This window comes from Manacus vitellinus, unplaced genomic scaffold (genome assembly GCF_001715985.3).
Source record: "Manacus vitellinus isolate BGI_N305 unplaced genomic scaffold, ASM171598v3 scaffold_4_pilon, whole genome shotgun sequence".
NCBI lineage: Eukaryota > Metazoa > Chordata > Aves > Passeriformes > Pipridae > Manacus > Manacus vitellinus.
Window position 1 is genome coordinate 6,847,915 of NW_021940604.1, and position 25,136 is coordinate 6,873,050.

General features: G+C 38.9%; 1 protein-coding gene across 1 annotated transcript in view; it reads left to right on the forward strand.

Annotated features, from left to right (window-relative positions):
• The window catches only part of TULP4 (TUB like protein 4), a 132,608-nt gene that overhangs the window by 53,350 nt on the left and 54,122 nt on the right, over positions 1 to 25,136 (forward strand). Inside the window, 2 exon segments of the mRNA XM_008932337.3 lie at positions 22,137 to 22,265; positions 22,568 to 22,729. Coding sequence (XP_008930585.3) covers positions 22,137 to 22,265; positions 22,568 to 22,729 — 291 coding nt within the window.

Sequence of the window (25,136 nt, forward strand, 5' to 3'; positions counted from 1 at the left end):
ATCTCACATCCAGAGAGTCAGGATTTGGACTCTGAGAGTCACCAGAAATGGTCAAAAGTATTATGTAGACATCAAATGGTAGGACTGTATAAACCAGGATGAGTCTCAAATCAGAGCTTTGTTGAATAGTGAGAGTATGCACAGCTTGAGTCTTAGAACAGCATGGATTTAGCTCACAAAACACCAATTTGGAAGAAAATATCTTTACTGTGGATGAATTATCATATCCTCTGGATTTGGGTACATGGTGAGTGGGTAAGTAAGTTAGCCTGGAACACATAGCTGCCCGAAAAGAAAGGTTTTTTTAGGACCTGCTTGTGCAGTATGTATTTCTGGCCTTCAACCTTTTTTAATTCACTTCACATGAGAGTTGTGCATTATTTATAGCAAGTGTGGGAGACGGAGTACTGTGGAAGAAAGAAAAATAAACCTTTCAATCATGAATTCTGTTTTGGGCTGTGATGCCAGTTTGGGGCAAGATGCCAATAATTTTGCACCCAAAATAGAAGTGTTAAAATCCCCCAAAATTTGCCAGTCTCACTCATGATCTGAATATGTTCTCAAAGTATAGTTAGGAAGCAAAGCAGAGAGTCTTGAAGCATGCATCAACCTCATGATGAGAAGAGCAGATCATCCTCTTTTAACTCATGAATGTCTTCCTGTTGTTTTGAATAGCCTTTAATGGCCAGAGGTGACCTCTATGTTTAGGTATTGTCAAGGTTACCGGGCTGAAAAAACAAACTGAAATCTCCGGTTTTGTTCTCCAGTGCTTGGTGCTGCCGTGGGCCATACATCATCATCAGGCTTCATCTTGGCTGGGGGCAAGGCCTGCTGAAAGCTCCTCCAGAAGGCACTGAGGTTTTGGAGCTCTGGAGGACTGTAGCCTTTCTTTGGTCTGGGATTCAACAAGGTGGAACTCAGTGTAGAAGTTGAGCTGTGTTGGGCAGCAGAGGCCACTGCCATCAGATGAATATGCTCTGCTGTACAGCCAGCCTGCTTCTGTCACTGCCGTGGTACCAAAGGGGCATGAATGCAGTTTCATGGACAGCCTTGTGGTGTCACAACTTATTCAAAAAGTTTATTTTCCTTCACCGTAGTTCAGCAACAACTTAATAGTTGCGAGGGATTGTTTCTGCAATCTGAAGTATTTTGTGGCCACTCACACAATTGCATTGAAACAAATGAAGGAACAGTAAGATGGGAACCAGGAGTGAGAACAAGCAGCTGAACTGGGAGCCTTGCCCACTGAAGAAAATTTATACAGCAGCTCTTCCTGAGTCTCCCACAAAGAATGATGCTTGGAAGAGCTCTCTCAACCAACCTGGGAGGGTTTGTGTAGATCCTAAACACTGCGCGGGCACTATTCAACAGCATTAACTTTTTATTGCAAGCATGCATCAAGTCATACCATTTCACACATTTCTTGTTTTGCTTACAGCTGTACCATGTTCATTCTGTTTGGTACTATGGTAGGAAGTACTTGAAGAGTCACAGCCTTGTTGTTTAGAAAACGGGAGTATTGCATACTGCAGCTGTCAGCTCAGGTTACTTTTAAGGGAAAGCAATACCCTGTGTTTTTAAAGCAAGTCAAATGTTATTTATTTTGAGCCTGGTTACAGTTCAGCCTAGGTAACACAGAACATAAAGGCATGTTATGCTTGAGAAGAGTGAAAGGATCAAACAATGGGCCTTTTTTTTTTTTAGTACATGTTGTACTTTTAACATACTCGTTTTCTTTTGTGGCTGCTAGAGGCTGTGAGGAGATACTATCTTATGTTTGGAGTACCATACATAGAGACACTATATAAATGTGATGAGTAGGGCAAAGAGTAAGACACAGTGATTCAGTCTGAATCTGTTGTAGAGCTATTAACTCTCCTTATCTCATAAGAAAAGATAAGAGTCTATAGGATAAGAGATATGGTCTATAGGAGATCATCTCGTTAATTGTCTTAAGTTTCTTAGTAAATCCCTATAGCATTTGTTTACACAAGTATTCAAAAGTCATGTCTCAGACCCAAAATTTACAAATTTAACTTTAAAATATTAAACTTTTTCATCTTTTTGTCTGTTGAACTGTTAATGTTCGTGATTCTACTCCTGATGACCGCATTAAAATACTTGATTTTTTTTTTTGTTAAACTGTAAATGAAATTACTTTGTAACTTTCTGTTGTGTTTTGAGATCTAACAAGCAGGGAGAAAGGTATGGCAAAATTGATTCCTTACACAAGCTTACACACCAAGAGCATTTTTCCCTGTAGTTCTGTAAGTGGGAGAAGCAGCGAAGGGAGAGAGAGAGTCTGTTCTTTCATCCACAGCAGATCCTGGGCAGTACCTCTGCCATGAGATACTGCAGCTGGAATACAAGAACTGGGTGTTTTTTGTGTGCACCTTGCATGAAGAGAAGAGAACCACTGTCTTCACAAGGTGCTCAGCTCTAGGACTCTCAAAGGAAAGTAAACCCATAAGGTAATCCTATGGCAGATAAAAATGGACCCCAAAAGACTGAAATGCTGGCAGTGGAGCACACAGCTGAAGGAAAAAAAGGAACAGAGAATGGTTTAAATGAATGAGAAGCTTGAAGTAGGTGAGAGAACTTACGGGCCTGCTGGGTGGATTGCCATGCACAAAGGGAACAATTCAAGAAAGCAGAATATTGCAAAGATGTTAAATTATTTATTAGTACTAATCCTCACTGCAGATTTGTGTCCAGTTTTACTGAGAGAGTTCAAGTATGAGGTGACTGAGCTGTTGGACAAAATATATCTAGAGTTTTATTAGAAATTATAAGAATGTGGAACAAAACATGTTAGAATGCTCTAGAAAACACCTGGAGAATTAAAGCCCACTAAGCTTATACTGGTAGTTGGCAAATTAGCTGAAATAATAGTTACTGACAGGTTACAATTCATAGGTTGCAGGCATCGGGATTGCACAGAAGAAAATGATGCCAAACTGAAGGGGTGGAAGCAGTTTTGGGATATGCAAAATCATTTGATTCAACTGATAAAAGCTTTTAGAAAGTTTTGTTGTCCTTCACAAATGCTTATGGTATGGCTAGGATAAGAGTCAGTTTGCTGGCATGACTCAAGACCTGTATTGAACACAGAAGCAAAAGGCACATTAACCAGTTAGACCTTCTTACAGTAGTATACTGATAAATTCCCACTTTAAACTGGTGGGGACCGTTCTGTTCTTAGAGGCATGAAGCAGCACTGTTGTGTGATTCTGCCTGCCACATTAGCCCTGCTGAAAGGCAGAATTGGGAACTGTCTAAATGGTGTCTGATCCCTGAGCACTGATTGCTGTGAGGCTGTCAAGTCCTACACCCCTCCACAGAGACCTCCGCATAGGAAGACCTGGACCTGAGAATAGCAAGCTCTTCTTTGGTGTGCAGCTGACTTGAAAAATACAGAAGTAATAGAAAAAATCCCAGTAATTTTGAAAACATACCATTAAGAACAGGAAAAGTAATAAAGAAGAGCATGGAGAATGTTACCAGAAGTGAAAACCGATATATCAAGAACACCCTTGTATCACCTCAAAATAGCATTCAAGAGTTAGTGGAAGTTCTGGGAACATAAGATGAAGCTTTAAAAGAATTGGGGAAATCTCAGTTGTGGAGAGTAACCGAAGAAAATTGTGACTGCTTACCTTAGAAAGATGAGTCAGAGAAGAGGCGTGCTAAAACTGTGTAAACCAGCAAATGGTAATGGAGAAGGTAGATTGGGGTAGTTTCTGTTTGCCTTGTCGTAAAGCATGAAAGTAAATGAATATTCAAAAGAATCGGAAGGTTGCAAATTCCAAAACTTATAAAAGGAAATTCTTGTTCAGATCTGTGATTAAGTTCTGAAAATTGTAACAGCAGTAAGATGTTGTGCTGAGGAATTTAGCAAGGTTTTAAAAGGTTACTTTAATGGATATCAGAAATATTTACAGCTGCCATAATCCATGTTGACCAATTTTGAAGGCAATATTAAACTTGAGTTTTTAAGACTATCTCTAGTGACTAGAGATAGTCACAAAACTTTCTGTTTTGTCGTTCTTCTTAACCTAAAGTGTTAGGTTAGTGATATAATCCATATAACATTTGTATACAAGCTGTGAAGTTAGTTGATTCTCAGTAACATGCTGAAGAGCACCTCTTTGTGGGTGGTGCCTGAATTCAGAGTGGCACGGTCTGTTTTCAGGCACTGGCTGAAGAGAGTATCCCAGGTAAGGGTTGTTCCCAACATATCTTGAAATAACCAAGATCTGTGGCTAAACAGAAGGGTGCAGGTACAGAATTCCAGAAATGTAATGAGATCAGGAACCGATCTCATTGTAAATTTTGGTAGAAGGTGTTGAGTTGCCTTTTTTGGGTCACATGCATTATGTGTATGAGTAAAAGATTTTCATCACTTAAAATGCCTTTAAAGCAAGAGGTCTTTCTTCACTTGTGTTCTGGAGTTCATTTCATTTGCAGTGACTGGAAGGCACGATGTAAGCAACCACTGTCTTTACCTGAAGTCTTCAGTTAAACTGTCAAACTAAATAAGCAAACCTAAACTAAGAAAATTTTTGTTTGCCTACAAAAGCACATCTCCTTAGAGCAGCTCCAGCACGCATGGTTTCATGGATATGTATGTGAGTACATGGTAATGAGCAGTTCATTATTTTTGGTTGTATTAAATTATATTTGTGTGTGTTTGAATGTGACTCAGATACTTGCCAGACATCAGTCAGTCAGTTCGTAGTCATGCCACTTTACCTAATAGTAACCTCCTCAGGAATTGTACTTGCAGTCTTACATTCATCTCAGTGCTGGTATAGCTATTCTCTGAGTTGTGCCTCGTTATAGGTGACACGATATTTTAGGATAATTCAAAAAATTCCAAACAATAATTAATGATGTTGTATACAGATTTTAAAGACATGAGAAGGATATTTGAGAAGACCTTGGAAATCAAATCCTCTTGAGAAAGGAAAGCTATATATGCAAAAAAAGAAACTTAATCTCTGCTTAATTGCCAGAAGGTAAGGTAATTACAAAATGTTAATGAAAAATCCTGATATTTGGCCTTCAAATGACAAGCATAATGCAAATCTGCTGATTGGAGTAAGTAAAATGGTATGAAAAAAACCACCCTACTTGAGAGCTTGGGGGAATCAGTGCGTAATATGTATGTGCACATACCTATACAGTAATAATAACAGAATTTAAAAAACATTAAGAAGGTTAGCATGATTTCTGATAAATAGTGTAAACTAACTGGATCATAAATGCAGATAAAACTACTAACTCTAGATGACTGACTCATGGTTACAGTATCTCAGCTGTCGTGGTTTCACTGCATAACAACAGACTCTCCAGTGCATGAGTCTGCATCACATGGTTTTATTTTTAGTACTGATAAATCTAATATTTCAAGCTCATGTGAAGCTGGGCACCGGGGTTGCTCAGTAGCTACCTCTTCTGCACTCCCTCACTCTCTGCTGGGACACACTGCCCAGGGCTCCCTGACTTGTGCTCATTCACCTTGACAAAGGTGTCAGCTTTGGCAAACGGCATGTTAGGAGCAAAATCATTCTTCTGATACTGAGTTTGAGTTTTGGTGAGGCATGCATTGTCAGGAGGGTTGGGAATGCTGTTGCAGGCTAGACAGGATGCCCCTGCCATGGATCATATAAAGCAGTAGGCGGCTGTGGGCATCATGGATGTCCAGGCACATTTTTGTCATTTTTGTTGGTATTTTCTACAGAAACATACTTCGAAGGAATTACCATATTGTAATGGTAGCCAAGTAGGATATAACTGCAAGGATGTGGTTGGTGCTGACATGGAGGTTTGCTGAAATACTTCTGGCTCATGGGCTGGGATGGCGGAGCAGGAGGAGGCAGTGGTTGCCATAAGCTGCATATCCACCTTCCAGCTGAAGCTCTGGGACAATGGGTGATGGAATAAGCTAATGATTGAGAGCTGCGGTTGTGGCATCCCTTTACTCCACTGTTTAAGGATGCTTAGCCCTTTGATAGCTGAGTTTGCTCACGAGTCAACTTACTGAGACTCCTTCACTCCTGCATTTAAACATTATGGTACTTGTAGATGGTTCTTGTAGTATCCTTGAGTCCAACACAGAATGCTTTGCTACTGCATAGAGGACTTTTGTGAAAATCACTCTCTGTTGGATCTAGGGTCCCATTTTTGATTCCATGCTTTTGCTCTGTGGCCCTAACGCTCCATCTCCCTTTTTTTCGGAGAGAAGGGAGACCCTCTGATTTCTCTGTTATGATATATGCACTCAGAACCACTCATACAATTAGCTTCCCTCCCAAGACCACTAGCTGCTTAATATGAACAATTTCCAAATGGAGCTGTTTGATCATCATGCTGGTGATGTCACTGCTTAATTACTAAAGGTTTCTGAAAAAGTTAATGTTTCCTGAACTGTTTCACTCTGTTGTTCCTTAGGAAATGTGGTACTCTGGAAATGCTAGCAAACTAACATTTCGAAGAGTAGCAAGAGCACACACAGAGCAAAACTTACTGGAATGACTGATTGCTTGCAGACATGAAAATGGCTGGCAGACCATCTAGACAGCCATCACCTATACTCCCAGCCTATAGACAGACACAACAATATGATTTAATCGTAGCTACATAAAGACACAGATCATTCCCCTTCAGCCTCCTATGTAGAATAGGACTGTTCTGTATAGAATAGGACTTTCTTCTTAGCACATACTTATCCCGAAATAATATGCCTTGATTCCTTATATGTACAATACTTCTTCACTCAACTGAGCTTTAAAGTGATACTGTTCTATAAAAACATTAGAAAATTAAAATAATTTATTGTGTTTATTAATAAAATACAATAATTTTTCTTAAATCTCAGATAGTGAATAAGAAAATGATGTTTTAATAACAGAACCACTGAAATGCAATAACAATGTGTAGTCAGTTAACACCAAAAAAATTAAGTCCCTGCAATATACCTTCTTACGCTATGTGAAAATTTGTATGAAGTGTTTCCAAAGGTTGGCTTCATTGCACCTTTTCTTTTAGAAGACTGTTAAACTATTTTTTTCATTTCTGAAAGCTTTACTTGATATTTAACCTAAAATATAGTTTCCTGCATATCGTCCTATTACTTACAGTAATATTTAATAATATCTTACCTTCCTTGGTTTTTCATGTCATTCCAGTACTTGCTGACCCTTTGCATGACTCCATTATGCCAGTATACATTTTTTGTTTTATTATTTGTCTCTAATATAATGTCTCAAAACTTGGATTACTTTATGTGCTTTTTAAACTCTTTTAAGAAGGATAAAACTTACTTTAGGAATCTGTAAAGTATCATATAGAAACCAGATTGTGCATAGAATGAAGGGAAGTATTTTCTTCAGCCCAGTCTGAAGTAATGCTATGGATGCTTGGTAAGTGTGTTCTGCTTTTGAATTTGAACTTCAGTGAACTGTACCACTCAAAGACCTCCTCATAATGCTCTTCCTGATGCATCCCAGGATACCATTGGCCCTCTTGGCCACAAGGACACACTGTCGGCTTGTGGACAGCTTGTCGTCCACCAGGACCCCCAGGTCCTTCTCCGCAGAGTTGCTTTCCAACAGGTCAGTCCCCAGCCTGTGCTGGTTAAGGGGGTTATTCTTGCCCAGGTGCAGGACTCTGCACTGGCCTTTGTTGAACTTCAGACAGTTCTTCTCTGTCCATCTCTCCAACATGCCGAAGCCCTTCTGAAGGGCTGCACAGCACTCTGGGGTATTGGCTACTCCTCCCAGTGAACTTGCAGAGGTGGCACTCTGTCTCTTCATCCAAGTCATTGATGAGTAAGTTAAACAATTTTGGGACCAGTATTGAACCTTGGAGGACACCACTAGTGACAGGCTTCCAATTAGACTCTGTGCCACTGATAATGATCCTAACAATGTATTTTAAACATTTTAAACATTAAATATTCCAGATACTCATCAACAAGCCAGTGACTTGGGACAGAAAACATCTGCTCATTTTGCCTGGTGCAACTTTCTTAAGGATTTTACTGTAGTTCAGCTCTCTCAAGTGTGTTGAGCAGATATCGTCATTTTAGAGTTCTGTAGAGCTAACCCTCTCTGCAGAGCTTCCCTGGCCTGCTTTTGCATTGTCTTCAAGGCTAAAAACTCCAAAGACTGTACTTGTCCATAAACTGTGCAGTGCCAACAACATGAGGGTCAATTCTAGTAGAGACTTCTTGATGCCACAGCAGTAAAAAAGAATAGCATAGATTTGTGCTTTCTGGGGTTTTTCACTTTGCCTGCCGCAGTCCTTCTGTCTGAGTAACTGATTGAACCTCCTATTTATAGCTCCCTTGCATTCTCTGGGAGGTCAAACAAGTAAAATTATTGGTCACTTGGCCACCTGCATCATGGTATAGCTTTTGTTTCGTGAAGAAATAACAAATGCAGATAAAACTTCTTACAGGGGTTTGCTCTTAACACAGTCTGTGCAGAATTGCAGGCCAGCTGAAGCAAGGATGGCATTTTCCAAATCTATTTCCAAATGCTATTTGGCATTTCTTAGGCTATGGCATTTCTTTATCTGGTATTCACATTGTCAGAAGTTTGTGTTGTACAGTTTGCAAATTAGGTGGGCCAGTGTGTCTCAAGCCTGAATCAGAGCCTCCATGGAGTTTATATATATTATATATATATGTATATATATAATATATATATATAATAATATATATATATTTTATTATATATTATATATTATATATATATTAATATATATATTTATATGATATATATATTATAACAATAGTATTCTTGATAGGCGTCTGTTGTCTTATTTATTTTAATAGGCTAAGTTGAATGTTTTGCATGCATGTAAATATTGTGATTTTTAGTTCTTGCTATTGTTAATCTCATTTCTCCTTTTTGTACCTTTCTGTCCTGAGAGGTGTGGGTGCCGAATGGCTGTTCTGTCCTTCCTTCATTGCCTGTTTAATTGTCTGCTCCCTCTCTTGCATTGCCCTCTTTGGAAGTAGACACTATTTAATTTTCCACTCTGTTTTCTGTGTCTGTCCCAGCAATTGTACAGTCACCTCAATAGCTGTCCTAAATGCCACTAGCTGAAAATCATATAAATAACCCCATTCAGGGGCAGCCAGCAGGTGGGGGGTTCAGGTGGTGGCCTTTTGGTGGAAGTTAAAGCAGGTGTCCTACCTTTGCAAAGTAACATGGTGGAATTTCATCAATCTCTCAAATTATTAGGGAGGCACAGTCTCTGTGAATCACACAAGGACATTCCAGGCAGTCCAATAAAGATTATACAAATGCATCTGTGACTAATTTAAGGTCACCAGTATTCCTCAGATGGCCAGAAATGTTCTACAATTTTTTGTGACTCAGGCAGAGGTCATTATGGTTGGACTTGATGATCAGGATAACGATAGTTGGGTATTTCAGGTAGTAAACTAGTCCCACTTCACCAGTGAAATGCCCAGCTATACCATCTGTCTCCAATCCACCTTATAACTCATCTTAATTAGATTAGTGCACAGCTGTTTCACCTGGGAGATGTTAATAGATTTGAAGAGCTGATCTGTGCTTCTTCTGAAGTTTAGATTATTTTTAGTTCCTTGTGTTTGAAAAAAAATACTTAGGGTTGAAGTATTGTAGCTGCTTGAAATAATCACTCTTGGACAACACTTTTTGATATTTTCTTTGTGAATTTTAAGGTCTTTCCTGTTTACATGGCTGACAAAAATCAAGTTTTTACTGTAGTTCTTAAAGGGTGAGGTTCGTCTCCTTGGAGAGGGCTTGCACAAAGCTTGTGCTGCAGTCATGTTCCATATAAGACTTGTTACGATGATTTCAGCTAAGCAGTTGCAAGCTAAGTTATAGTCTAACCTGTAAAATCATCAAGAGAGTAATTGGCTGGCTTCTGATTAAAAAATCTCCACCACAAGTGCTAATGATGGTATTCAGAAACCTGGAATAATGTTACTTAATTGCTGTGCTGTATGAGTTTGAATATCCGATGAGCAAAAAATTATCTGTCACCTTAGTATATTTGATATAGACAGACTTAATATATTTTGATATGGGGAGATTTTCCATATGTGGTCGTGAGACACCATTATTTTTCTGGCACCTCTCGGAATAGACTCCAGAAAGTGAAGAACTTGTGTTACCTCCTTCCTCCTGTTAATTAACACAGTTTTATATAACAGCTTTTTTATTACATTTTTAAGAGTTTTCTTTAAATTTTCCTAGTAGTGGAAACATCAATTTTTTTTCTTGAATAATATTTTTGTGCATGAATATATACATGTAAAATTTTTAAATTATATTTCACTATTATATGAACACTTGATCAGGAATTTTTAGCCACCAAATGGGAAAGATTGAGTATGAGGGAGAGCGCGTGTGTCACAGTCACTTCACTGGCTTTTTCCAGCAGATCATTACCCTAGATGTATTCCTACAGAAGATAGCATTTACCAGGTGGGAAGATAGTATAGGAATTCCTAAGTAGCTGTTGTTGAGAAAGCAGAGTAGAGCTAGCTCATTTTAAGTAGGAATGGTTTTCAATAGTGTTCATTGTTATCCTGTCTCCTCTGTTTTGTTGGTTTTGGGTTTTTTTGGGGGGTGGGGGGGAAGGATGTTGGGTTTTTTTAATGTAATTATTTGGTGTTCCATCATTTTGGTTATAATACACAGTTCCAAACTATTTTATCCTTGATTGCATATTTTTAAGAAGAAGAGACACAAGAAAACCGTATGCTCTGCATTCAGTATTCTCTTTATTTTTAGCCAGGGAAAAAAAGACAGTACTTTAAATCTGTTTTACATTTGGGGTGTTTTGGCTGGTTTTTTTTACCCCCTCGAAACTTCTAACAGAGTTGTGCGTGGTCTCTGAATTCATATAGCATTGACAATGCATAGGTGGATGTCAGTGAGTGTTATTTTTGTTGTTAAAGCCTGAGGTTCATTTACAATGAGCTTCTTGTGCACAGCCCAAAAGTGAATGTAAATGTGGAGGTTTTTGAAATGGTCCTGATTTATACCGTCTGTAATGTGATTTTGCCAGATGTTAGTGAAATGAGCATTAGGCTCATGTACTTTTAATTTAACATAGGCTAAATACCAGAGGCTTTTAGATCTAGTGCTTTTTTTCTTGTGGGAAAATATTTCACCGTAGATGCTCAAACCTAAGGAGTTGCCAGCTCTGCACAGTTACTGCATGTGTCTTACTTTTAGCTGGAATGGTGCTCCGCAGTGATTGGCTAGAAAGAGTGGGAACTATATTGTTCTCAGTATTTTGATCTTAAAGCAAAATGGTTGTTCATCATTAGCTAGAACAGTTGTCTCTCTTTATTATGGTGTTTTATCTGTATGGAAACTAGAACAAAGTTATCCTTTGCTCATCCTTACTTACATTGAGTTTTGATTTATTTTTATTTAGCTTGAACTTGTCTCTGCATTTGTACAAAGTATGTATGAGCAATTAAACAGAAGTATCTTATGGAACGTGTGAGTACAGGATGACCATTGATAAGGGACTGTGGTAGTAATGTGCATGCTGTAAAGGAGTTTCCCTCACTGGAGGTGAGTGTGGCATAACTTTAAAATGATTTTTCTGTGGAAACAGCTATCTTTTCTGTGAAAGAGCTTTTGGGACTTGCGAATCCTTGTGGAGGGAAGGGAGTCAAAAGCAGATCATAGACTTTATCACTGTCACTCTGTCGTCTGCAAGATGGGAGATGAACAGACCTCCACCTGTTCCCCTTACAAAAACGTAGTAGTGGGCAGATGTCTTGTGCAGATGGGTGATTCAGTTCAAGTCTTCACTTTTTTCATGCCTTAATTATTTTACTTTGGGTTATAACCAACTATTTGCTCTAACAGCCCTTGAAAGAATAGTTAACAAACTTACTCAAATGAGAACTGATAGCCAGATACCAACATCTTGTCATCCATGTTAGATTCATATCAACTGTTATTTCTCTTTCTCACATGAACTTTCCATTCTGACAAGTGACCTGTCAAACCTTCTGGTCCCCAAACATATTTGTTGGATATACTTTGGATAAGCTAATTTCTGTCAGTGCTTGTGTTTTGGTTTTTTTGGTTGTTTTGTTGTTGTTGTTTTGGTTTTTTGTTTGGTTTTTTGTTTGTTTGTTTATTTGTGGGTTGTTTTTTTTAATGTCTCCCACAACCGTGATTCTTTGAAGCCACAATTAAACATGGTGAGTTCAAAGTGAAAAGAGTAATTCCTTTGAAACTGGCTCCGTGAGCCACTTCATTTATAGGAGCATTATACTTCTTGTCTGGTACCTGTGAGTGGTCTTGGGGATGCTTTCCTCTTCTAAAGTAAGTGATAAGATAGCACATTTTATGTTCTGTCAACATATAAAATGGTTATGTGGCAAATCCTTGGGACTAATAATAGAGTTTGAGGGTGTATTTCTTAAAATGAAGTGTATGATTTAAGGAATGTAAGGAGATTTGTAAAGCCTTAGAGCCTTTCCAAGTCCTCATCTTGGCAGTTTATTACAAAGGCACCTAAATGTATTCAGTGAGATATTGACAGTCTAGGTATTTTTAAGACAACATCTTACATTAAAGGCATTCCTTCTTCAAAGTAGCTATCAAAACAAATTTTTGTTGCTATTGCCTATTTGCCAAAATCATTGCCTCAAGCTTTTAAAGGTCAGACTGTCTTCCACTGGGGTTGGATGCCAAGCACATGATACCTTTCAAAAATAGGTATATGTGGTGGTTTGGATGCCAACCCCAAGACACCTTTTAAAAATAGGCATGAGTGGCATTCATCTGTAAAGCAAATAAACAAAACTTGCTGGGGAGCATCAACATTCTTCCCAGTGGGTGAGCAACCACACTATTAGTTGCAGGGGGGACCAGCCATTCACACATAGAGTGAATGAGTGCTGGGTGAATGGTTACCTCCTCTGTGCTTACTCAGGGGGTTATTGCTGGTGAACTGCATTGCTCCTGCCTGGCCATTTCTCTTTCTGCAGCTGCACAGGTGATCTGAGTCTTTGTCAGCCTGGTGTGTGCTCTGAGCATTAGGAGAACAAATGCCAAAGATAAAGGGGAAAAAATTAGAGCAGGTATTCAACAAAATGGCATGGAGCTTCTGATGTATGCCTACACGGTACTTAACTTCAGAGCCTTACCTGAGGTTTTTGAGTTAGGGATGTATTTGCTTTGGATTCGGTTTTCATATGAAGGCCACAGAGAAGTCTGTGGTCAGAAGAAGGTACAGGGTTGTGCCTGGACCTTTCATCTTCATTGTGGTCAGCACCTTATTGCTGGTCCAGCCTTACCTCTGATTTCAGTTAGTGCAAGGTTAGGTCCCCAGCTCACAAACTTAGCTTATTGATAATGTTATACCATGAAATCAGATTGTCAGTTTAAAAAAAAAAAAAAAAAGCTGTTCCAATTTGGTCCTTGAATGTTGGGGTTTTTGTATTTCTTTATTTTTACAATACAAGAATGTTGTTATATTTAAATATTATTTGCAAAAATTGAAACTCCTTTTCAAAGAGCAGAATAAGCAAGATGACAGCAGCTGGCAGAGTAATACACTTTTTTTCAATGAAAATGTAGGATCCTGGGATAAAGTGTCAAACCTCTAACTTACGAGTGGCAACGGGCAGCAGCCGAATCCCCAGGGGCTGTGAGCGGCTGCTGTGCCCTCAGTGCACATCACTGCAGACCACAGCTTCTCCTGTGGCAGGGGTAAGGGGTATTAAATGACATCCATCCCTGAGATATCTGGAGGCTACTCCAGTCCTTCTAGAGGAGAGCTCATTTTTTCATTATTTAGGCTAAAGAAACACAAAAAATTTGGGATGGTGTTTTCTGTCTCCCAGAACTCATTTGCTATTCATTTACCCACTGTGTAACCTGCAGCCCCTATTATGAATTGGCAGTTTTTCTCAAGAATTGTAAACACTATTATAAATTTGCCATTCTTTAGCTGCAGCACAATGTTTGTTATTAATAGCAGGAGTAATAATTCCATGATGGGTATCATACCTTGGAAAGTGACAGCTCCATATGCAAACGAAGCACTTCCACCCAGGTGTAATGTTGCTGGAAACAAAAAGTCAAAGCTCTGCAGGTGTGGGAGAGATAGGGAGTGTATCATTAGAGAATGCAATATAAGACAAGGAGGATAGGAAAGATGGGTGATGCCAACTAGCTGTCTACCACATCTGCTTCTTTTTTGTCTAGGATTATTAGGAGGAAAAATATTTATGTGATGCTCTTTGCTTATGAATTGATCAAAGAAGCTTAGGTTCATGGTCAGTTTCAGGAGTGGGGTTTTGTAGTGAGTAGTGTTTTGTTGGAGGGAGGGTTGGTTGGGATAAATAGTAGGAGTTTAGGCTGCAGGATAAGAGAAAAAGTGAGTCACGAAGTAAGTATAATAAAAAGTCAAGGTGCGGGGTTTAGTTGGGGCATGTCATTAAGGAGGATGAATAATCCTCTTTCTCTAGCTTAAAAGGCTAGTGCTGGTTCATAGCTTCTTAATGATTAGGATGTTAGAAGGGAAGATCAGTTTTCGAAGTGTGTTAGAGGGGCTGATTCTACTACAATAGGTATGAAGCTGTGGTTGGCTCCACAGATTTCTGAGCACTGACCGTAGAAGACCCCAGGGCGGGTTGTGATAAAGGAAGTTTGGTTTAGTCGTCCTGGAATTGCATCGGTTTTTACACCAAGGCTAGGAACAGCTCAGGAGTGGAGAACGTCATCAGCTGTAACAATAATTCGAATTGGGGATTCTATTGGAATGACGATGCGGTTATCAACTTCTAGGAGGCGGAAATGGCCGAGTGGTAGATCTGTAGTTGGTAGTATGTAAGAGTCAAAAGATAAGTCTTTAAAGTCTGTGTATTCATAGGATCAGTATCATTGGTGGCCAATGGCTTTGAGGGTGAGGTCAGGTTCATCGATTTCGTCTATTATGTAGAGGATTTGAAGGGATGGGAGGGCTAACATGATTAGGACAATGGCGGGTAGGATTGTTCAGACAAGTTCTACTTCTTGTGCATCGACGGTATTAGAGGATAGTTTTTCTATAAGTATAAGAGCTAGTAAATACAGGACTAGGCTGCAGATGGCTAGAGCGACTATTAGGGCGTGGTCGTGAAATTCAATAAGTTCTTCTATAATAGGGGATGAAGCGTCTTGAAAACCAAATTGAGAGTGGTTGGCCATGGAGTTGGAATGGGATGTACCGGGTTTTCACCTGTGATTTAGTCTTTACAAGGCTATGTAATGATTTTACTAACAACCCATAAGAAAGAAGCATGAGTGGTTTGATGCGGTTGGCTTGAAACCAGCTTATGAGGGTTCGATTCCTTCCTTTCTTGTACTTGGACAAAGGCTGGTTCTTCGAAGGTATGATGGGGAGGAGGGCAGCCGTGAATTCATTCGATGTTTGTAGAGGTAAGTTCTGGTTGTACTACTTTCCGTTTGGATGCGAAGGCTTCTCAGATAATGAACATTAGTATAATTACAGCTACTATGGAGATGAGGGAGCCGATGGAGGATAGGGTGTTTCATAGGGTATAAGCATCTGGGTAATCTGAGTATCGTCGTGGTATACCAGCTTGGCCTAGGAAATGTTGTGGGAAAAATGTTAGGTTGACTCCAAAGAATATTACTCCAAAGTGGGCCTTGGCTCATGTGGAGTGAAGGGAGTAGCCGGTGAATAGTGGGAATCAATGTGTGAAGCCAGCTAGAATGGCGAATACTGCCCCCATAGACAGTACATAGTGGAAGTGTGCAACTACGTAGTAGGTGTCGTGCGGGGCGATATCTAGGGAGGAGTTGGCAAGGACGATGCCTGTTAGTCCACCAATGGTGAAGAGGAAGATAAAGCCTAGGGCTCATAGTATGGGTGGGTCTCATTTGATTGTTCCACCATGTAGGGTTGCTAATCAGCTGAAGACTTTGATGCCGGTGGGGATTGCAATGATTATAGTGGCGGATGTGAAGTAAGCTCGGGTGTCTACGTCCATGCCAACTGTAAATATGTGGTGAGCTCATACGATAAAGCCTAGGAAGCCAATGGATAGTATGGCTCAGACTATGCCTATGTAGCCAAAGGGCTCTTTTTTACCGGCGTAATAGGCTACAACATGGGAAATAATTCCGAATCCTGGCAGGATAAGGATGTAGACCTCTGGATGGCCAAAAAATCAGAATAAGTGTTGATATAAAATTGGGTCTCCGCCTCCTGCGGGGTCAAAGAATGTGGTGTTTAGGTTTCGATCTGTTAGAAGCATTGTAATGCCAGCAGCGAGGACTGGTAGGGAGAGGAGAAGTAGGACTGCAGTAATTAGGACAGATCAGACGAATAGAGGGGTCTGGTATTGTGAGAGAGCAGGTGGTTTTATATTGATTGCTGTGGTAATAAAGTTGATTGCTCCAAGGATGGATGAGACACCTGCCAGGTGAAGGGAGAAGATAGCAAGGTCTACTGATGCGCCAGCGTGGGCTAGATTTCCTGCTAAGGGCGGGTATACTGTTCATCCTGTTCCGACTCCGGCTTCTACTGTAGAAGATGCTAGGAGAAGTAGGAAGGATGGGGGAAGTAATCAGAAGCTCATGTTATTTATTCGTGGAAATGCTATGTCGGGGGCACCAATTATTAGGGGTACTAATCAGTTGCCAAATCCTCCGATTATAATAGGCATTACTATAAAGAAAATCATAACGAAAGCATGTGCGGTGACGATTACATTGTAAATTTGGTCATCGCCTAGAAGGGTGCCTGGCTGCCCTAGTTCTGCTCGAATGAGGAGACTAAGGGCTGTGCCGATTATACCAGCTCATGCACCAAAAATAAGGTAAAGTGTGCCGATATCTTTGTGGTTAGTGGAGAATAGTCAACGGTTGATGAAAGTCATAGGTAAGATGGCTGAGTGTAGAAGCGTTAGGCTGTAGTCCTTTTTACAGAGGTTTAATTCCTCTTCTTATCGATTCTGTAGTGAAATTCATGTTGAGTTGCAAGCTCATTGATGTGCATTAAACATGCGCCGGGATCTAGTAGGCAGAAGCCTGTTGGTTAGGGCATTTAGCTGTTAACTAAAATTTTATGGGATCAAAGCCCATCTGTCTAGGGGGAGGTTCTAGCTTAATTAAAGCATCTGAGTTGCATTCAGGAGATGCAGGTTAGTGTCCTGTGTACCTTAACAGAAACTAAGAGGGATTAGCCCTTGTTTAAGGCTTTGAAGGCCTTCGGTTTAAATAACCTAAGTTTCTAGGGGATTGCGAGTACTATGGGAGATAGTGGCAGGAGCATAATTGATAGGGAGGTAAAGGTTGTGGTTATGGTGTTAGTTGGTTTGTTAGTTTGTCATTGTTTTATGTAGTTGGTGAAGTTTGGGGGTAGTGTGATTGAATTAGTTTGAATGGAGAGAATTATCTTGATGTTGTCATGGCAAGAAATGAAGGTCATAAGTGAAGGTGAAAGTAAGAACAATTGCAAACAGTCTGTTTGCAGCATGAGAAATTAGGAGAGAGAGAACTTAGATAACCTTTATACTAATATTTAAGACAGTTAAACATTTTGCTGAACTAAACATATATAGAACCATTTATAACCAAATATTGGTTATAAATAAAATATAATGAGAAGGAACAGCTCTTTAACTACAACCCTACTGCTTATTCTGGGCACTCGTTGTAACTTTCAAATTATTTTCTAGTTATAAAAATCCACTTCAGTTAACTAACTTCAGTTAGTTAACTAACAAATGTGCAAGGTTGGCACAGGTTCCTTCAAGGATTTAGTAGGGATGTATATTAATGCACATACCCGTATTATATTTATGTAATGTGTATACACATTATACACGTATATACATATATCTGTATCTCTCTGTATTATGGAGAGAGAGGCACCGAACTGTTAGTAGCATGTGAAAGTGGCTGTTGCTTTCTCTGGTTCTTGTACTTCTGTGTTTCATTTCTGTTCCCCACTGTTCACTTATCCTTTTTCTTTGATAAATATACTTAAACATTTTTTCAGCTCTGTGGCTGTTAATAAACCATAATATGTACTAGTATGTTGCCTGTACTATATGCACACATTTTTCTATACCTGTAACCACGAGTGAAGGTCAATATACTCACTAGGGAATTGCATAATAGGACTGCTTGATAGAGCAAATAGGTGATGCTCAGTGATTCTAGGTAGATTGTCGAGTTCCTTTTGCCAATGCTTTCTTTCAACCGATAGATGTTCCTTTAAAAGCTTAAGTACTTTCCTAAAAGCACAGGATTGAAAGATGCCTGAAAGGGCTGAGTTCTGTACTCTGCTAGTGTAGGCAATAGACTAATCTCCTTTATTATTCTGTCCTAGGAACAGTTAGGCCTTCTGCTGTTGCTGCTTGGAACATGGAATTATTTCAGCACCTTCAATAGCACTGGAAATGTAGTATGATTTATTTGGGGGGAAAGGCCAGGAATTCCATATGCACAATGGAGTTATAATGCATCACATCCTGTGCACCCTGTAAAGATATCTACTTTACTTGTCATTTCAGAAATGTTCCTGCCACATAAAGGAATGTGGCCCTCCAGGTGTAGCAAACTCTGCTGTAATCAAATATTGGCATCAAGTATTCTCTGCTCTATTGCTGCAATAGTCCGTCTGCAAGCACGTCTCCATAGTGTGTGTGAAAATGAATGCTGGAGAAGACCTCTATCTTTAGAGCATATGCTCGTTCCCCAGTAAAATGGATGGAGGATCAGAGATTTGAATAAATGAGTCACTGTGACTCACTACAGTGTATCTGTAATAAAATCTATCTGAATTTGGTAAGGAACTCTAGGAACTAATTGCCCTAGTTACTTACCCGTTTTATTTTTTTGTAGATGTTTGTCCCTTGCTTTTGTAGCAGTTATGTACTTTATGTACATAAGTAAGATTTCAGTAATGACTGTTATATGGTATTCTAGATTAAGGACTTCTGCTCTTGGAAGATTGATTGGTATCATATTTTCCGTCACCTCTTTCAAAAACTGTAATGAAATTAGGAATAGCAAGAGCTCTCAGAATGAACACAATTTGCAATTCTTGTAGAATTTAAAAAAACCCATATTCGAGCAACAAACAAAAATAAAAATAATTAGACAATATAAGAAGGCTGTGTGGACCACAAGTTGTCCACAGACAACTTACTTTTGTGCACCAGCATTCTAACTCCTTTGAATACAAGATATAACTGTTCAGTCCTTCAGTACCTGTGTGAAGATGTTAAGTAGGAAGCAGAGACCATAAAGGCAGAAGTAAAAATTGGTCCTCTGTGAGTTGAAGCTGTTAGTGAAAGTAATGATATCTTTGCATTTATGGATTAGCAATAAAATTCCTCTTTGCAGAGGGGTAATTCCAACTTATGCTTTATTTAAGTGTGCTATCAATGGGACATGTTTTCATATGCTTTACGTTTTAGCCAATGTAAAAGCCAAAAGGCAATCCTTCCTTTCTTTATCTCTTCTTCAGTATGCTAAGTGTCTAAAATGAAACTGGAAATACTCAAAGCAGTTGTGGACTCAGCACCTGTAGTCAGATGTTAAATGTAAATTACGGCAGCATCTTTAAAATGACCTCATAGAATGGTAGCATTTGCTCTGTGCTTGAAGGACTTGAATTTTCAAATTACAAATTTGCTTCCTTATGAGACTGTTATCAGAAGGCATATCAAATCATTTTCTCACTTTTCTGAATATAAAACAGTAAGTTTATTTTGGAAGTTACTAATTTGTATCTAATTGCAATAGAGGGAGGCTATAGCTAATCTTGTTTACATTCAGACGTACCTTGAATGTTTTATCAAGTCTAAACAAAAGACAGGTTGTACAGAATTTGAATAAAAATTTTGAAGTTTTAACAAAATTCCTATTTAAAATAGAAAAGAAACAAACTGCAACAAAGTAACTGTTGTCACTTTGCCCATAATTCATATTACTGGTCAACTGGTATGTCTAATCTGTAAAATTGTATGCTCTTCTCAAATCTTTACCCTGTTTTGTCTGGCGATTTTAAGGTGTTAGCTAAAAATTTCAATGGTGTTAGCTAAAAAATCCATATTAGTTGAACAATTAGTTTTCTTTTTGTTCCTAAATTTTGTCTTGCAATTCATTCTGTATGATCTATGAAATATCCAATGTGAGCAGTGCCTAAGCATTTAAAGGTCTGGTTTTTTAGCAATGGTAAGTACCTTCTGCTCATTAATAGTCATCATTAACCTTGGCAGCTCCCAACCTTTAAAGAAAATTTTTCAGTGTTATCCTTGGGTTTTTCTTCAGTCCTTTCATAATACTGTTAGGCATAGCTGGCAAGTACAGTTATGTCACTGTTGCATTTTGCCTCAGGGTGGATGAAATTTTATGGCTCTTTGCATAGGACTTATACCAAAAAGAAAACAAAATTTTGACAAATCTGTGCTATTCTTATTTAGATGGAAGGGACAGAGCAAAACCTCCAACAAAGTACATCTACTTGCGTTGCTATGATGAAATATTTTATTTATTGCCCTTCCAATAAAAGAATATTTTTAAAAGCTGTGTGTGCTATAGTCCATCCAGGGGCATGGTATAATCTGCCTGACTGGAAATGGTACTGGTGACTTGGAGTGCAGCTGCAAGGTTATGGTCAAGTAGAAGCAAGTGTTTTTCTGCAAAATCTCAAATGGGATTCTTCTAAGCTGCATAAACAGAGAGGTAGTTTGTCATACTTGCTTCTCCTCATAATCTTTGCATATGAACAAAGAAACGCTTTTCTTGTGGTTATTTAACCATTCAAGGGTTGATGCTTTGGGCTGGTGAGCTTCCCTGATAGACATGTTCTGAAGTTCTGACCCTCTGAATAAGTGTAGCACTCACTAAATAAGTGTAATATCATCCCTCAGCTGTCAAGTTTAGGTTTTAGGTATATATGTGTATTTATATCCTAATTCTGAAAGCGACTGCTAATTTTGGTGTGAAGCATAAAGAGTCTCTCTACTTAGAGCTCATCTTAGGGCTGGAATCTTTAGGAAGATCAGTCCCTCTCTGTAAACAGCAAAATATATTTCAGGAAAACTTGTCCGTCTCTTTTAGATGATTAATTCTCTATATAGTTTTATGAAAAAGTGTCATTAGAACTGGATGCTTAGTAAGTAGTTAAAATGACACTACTGATTGAGTATTTAGTATATGTTTACTTCATTTGCATACACTGTGTCTCAGTAGAATAGCTGGAGGGGAATTTACTTGTGTATGAATGTAAGCATCCCATATATATCAACATATTTTTGAAATACAACCAGTTTTGGGAAAAAAGTTTTTAAGAAAAAGTCACTAACAGAAGGTAAATGGTTTTACTGCTAATTTTGCTTCAAGCACTGGGATGACATGCTTTTTTCTGTTTTTTACTGAAGTCTCAAGAGATAGTGTATTTGTTAAATTGATATTAATTAAAAATGAGAGAGCAATTTGGTAGGTTTAGACTTCATTAGATTCTTCAGAAAAGCCCAGATAACACTAATGTGGAGAGAAGAACCTAAAGCTGTTTTGTATTCCTTCTTCATGCAGTACCAAAGCGACTTTCCTATGAAATTTCTAGTTTTTAATAATATGGGACTTTTGGGGGTTTTTTTGAATATGAGTATTCAATAGGAGTATTTAAATTTACTCTCTGATACCGGTGCATGCAACTTCATTTGAAGTCACCAAGAAGTGATGATTTGACGTCTCTGAGTCTCTGAGATTACAGTGGGGGGAATAATTTGAAGGACTGTTGGATGGTCTGTGCAGAGCCTCCTGTTTGCTGCTTCTGTAATGGAGTGCTGCGTTCCAGTGTACAGTATGATTTTATTGGAAGCGTGCAGTGCCTTCCAAAAAGGTCTGACGATGAGAGATTGTGCGTTTCCTGACAACCATGAAAAAACAATTCCAGCTGTTCTTGAGAGACGCCTAATGCTGTGCTGAAAATTGCTATTTTGTACATCTTTAGGATGTAAATGCGATGATGTTTATCTGGCAGTATTGTTTAACCAGTTCTTGTTAAATAGCTGTTAGCACAACATGCAGTTTTGGTAATGCTGTATTTGTTTGCAATCTTTTAAGGTTGTGCTGGTGAGATGGAACGAACCATTCCAGAAATTAGCAACCTGTGATGCAGATGGAGGAATATTTGTTTGGATACAATACGAAGGCAGATGGTCTGTGGAGCTTGTGAATGATCGTGGGGCACAGGTTGGTATGCATGTTTTCTCTGCAGTTGAGAGTGATCACATCCTGAGAGGCAAAATGAAGAGGACAATCAATGATGCTTTATACCTTTCAAAAAGCACAGGAGAAAATGAAACATTTCTTTGTTGAAGAGAACATGCAAGAATTGTCACAAAAGCGCAGTTACTTTCTCTAATAGGCATGACAGTGCTACAACTGGGTTAATAGGTGCCCTGTCTCGTTCTGTGCAGTGTTGCCTTTTATTAAAACAACAAAATATTCCTACATGGCCCATATATCTGTTTTCTTGTCTTTGATATGTCAAGGTAAGCGACTTTACATGGAGCCATGATGGGACTCAAGCACTTATCTCCTACAGAGATGGATTTGTGCTGGTCGGTTCAGTCAGTGGACAAAGACACTGGTCTTCAGAAATAAACTTGGAGAGTCAGATCACCTGTGGAATATGGACTCCAGATGACCAACAGGTAATGAATGGGGCATTTAGAGGTGTCAATTGGGTTGCATTGATATGTTGTAGACTACACCTTTTAAAACATTGTTAAGTAAAATGGTCACTTGGTAAGATCAGTTTCCCTCGAAATTGCTACTCCCCCCAATAAAGAAAATTTAATTCATCCTGTTCTCATTAGGCAAATATGAAAATGTACCAAGTTACCTATCATCACTTTTCACTCTGATTCACACACAATCTTATTCAGTTGTTTGAGACAGGAATCTGTAATTGTACCTTTAATTTGTTGGTACAGGTGTCTTGAAAATGCATTTGAGCAGAGGTACAGCCTGGACTATTAAACATCTGACTGGTCATTTTTGTGTAGATCTGTCCAGTCTGCACTTGCAGCAAAAGCAGTTCCAGCTGCAGATATAGTTATGTTTTGCCTTCATATAAGCAAATGGACCCAATTAACTGAGTGTCGAAGAGATGTCTCAACATTATGCAAACAACATAATTTAAAAGAAGGCCATTTTTCCAACCATTGAGTTCAAATCTTGCTAAGCATTGAAAAAGCCAGTTTAAAAAAATCGTCTTTACTATTTTCTAAAGAATTATGTGATATTGGACACATCACCATTTATAGCGTGGCTTGAGCTAGGCCACTGGTTTCATCTGCAGAATTTACAATGGCACCTTGCCATTTACTACTGAGCTTACTGGATTGGTCTTTCCCTCCACATGCTTGCTGTCATTATGGCTGTGTATGTGTGTATAATACAGTGCTGAAAGAAATGATGGGCATAGAATAGTGCAAAGAGTAACTCTATTATGATCACAGCTGGATTGTTTTCCTCCCTTCATTTTACACCTCCCTGAAAAGATGCTGGTTCAAGACTTAAGGTAACACTAAATTTAGAATACTATAAATTCATCCAAGATAGAGTTATTTTGGGAATTTCTAGTGGAATATAATAGCACTAATAATATGCATTTCTGCAGCAGCATCTAATAATTTTAGAGGGCTCTGCAAAGAATAATGAATTAATTATTGCAACATTGCTTTTTAAAGCCAGTGTGTCTAACTGCCTCTTTTTGAATCTGGGGAAATGTAAATCTTGACAATGAATAATTTACTTGAGATCAAGAGGAAGAGACAAGCAGCAGAAGTAGATCTAATAGCTCTCAGTCCTGTGTTTTGAGTGTGAGGCTACCCCATTTGTGTGATGCTCAGTTATTACTGCTGTATTTGGAAGTATCTTCATTTGAGTGTTTAATTTGGAGTGGCTGACTGCCTTTAATTCAATTTAGCCAATATGTTTGTACTTTCTAATCTGGATGCTCCATAAGTGGTTATTCCAGGAAACAAACACTTGTTTAGCATCCAGATAAATGCTTTCGAACATAATGGCTAATTCCAGCTATGTGAAAATCACTTGCTTGACTTATAGACTCTACTGCTGACAAACTCACTGAAAATAGAGACCCAAACCAGCCACAAGCTTGATATTGCTCTGCACAGTTCTCCTAACTATGTGGTTTGCAGGGGTTTTCATGTTAAGTGATGATGGATCTTTTTACTGTTCTCCAGAGCTGGTGGAAAGAAGTGATCTTCTAAAATATATTTAGATGTATTTGTCTCTGGAGGCACAAAGAGATATGAATCACAGAGGTACTAGGCAAGAGACTATGCTCAGTTCAAACTAAAAATAGCAAACTAGAGGGAAGGACATTGCATCTATTACACACAAATAAGTGCGTATGGAAATGAGTACCCTTACTAGCTTATTTCTTTACCTAATTTCTCTTCTGATTTGTATCTGTGCAAATGAGAACAAAATATCACTCTGGTCTAGAATAGCTCCGGCATCTTCCCTATTGCTTAATGTAGTCTATTCGTCAGTAGAGTGAGTGAAAGATAAATGTCAACATTTAAATTTATATTTTCCTATTGTTCTTTTTGTCACCGCTCTGGTGCCGTGAGGGTTGCTAATGAATGTGTTCTTGGAAAACATTACACTCCATGGTCCCATGAGTTTAACACAATTATCTTTGAAAGTTAAATTTCCAAGGGGATTGTATTGTTCAGTATCAATTTTCCATTGTCCTGATAAAAAATTGCTTAATTTAGTATGTCTGTTCACCTCACCCTTCAGTTCTCTTAACTTTCTCCTTCACTCCCTTCTGCACGCATCCTCCTCTTTTCTGCTATCTCCTCCATCTTTTCTCCTATCTGTCTATTCAGCACCAGCAGACTGTCACCTCTGTCACTCCTCACTACAACTCTGTGGCAACTCTACAAGAGGAGGATAATTTCCTACCACCATCTTTCTGTTGGAGGCAAGAAATGGTTGGATTCTGCAGTATTGCCAACCATCGTCTTGTTTGTCAGAGTGTGTGTGGCCTCTGGGTTTGTGTCCTTGGTGTTGACACAGGCT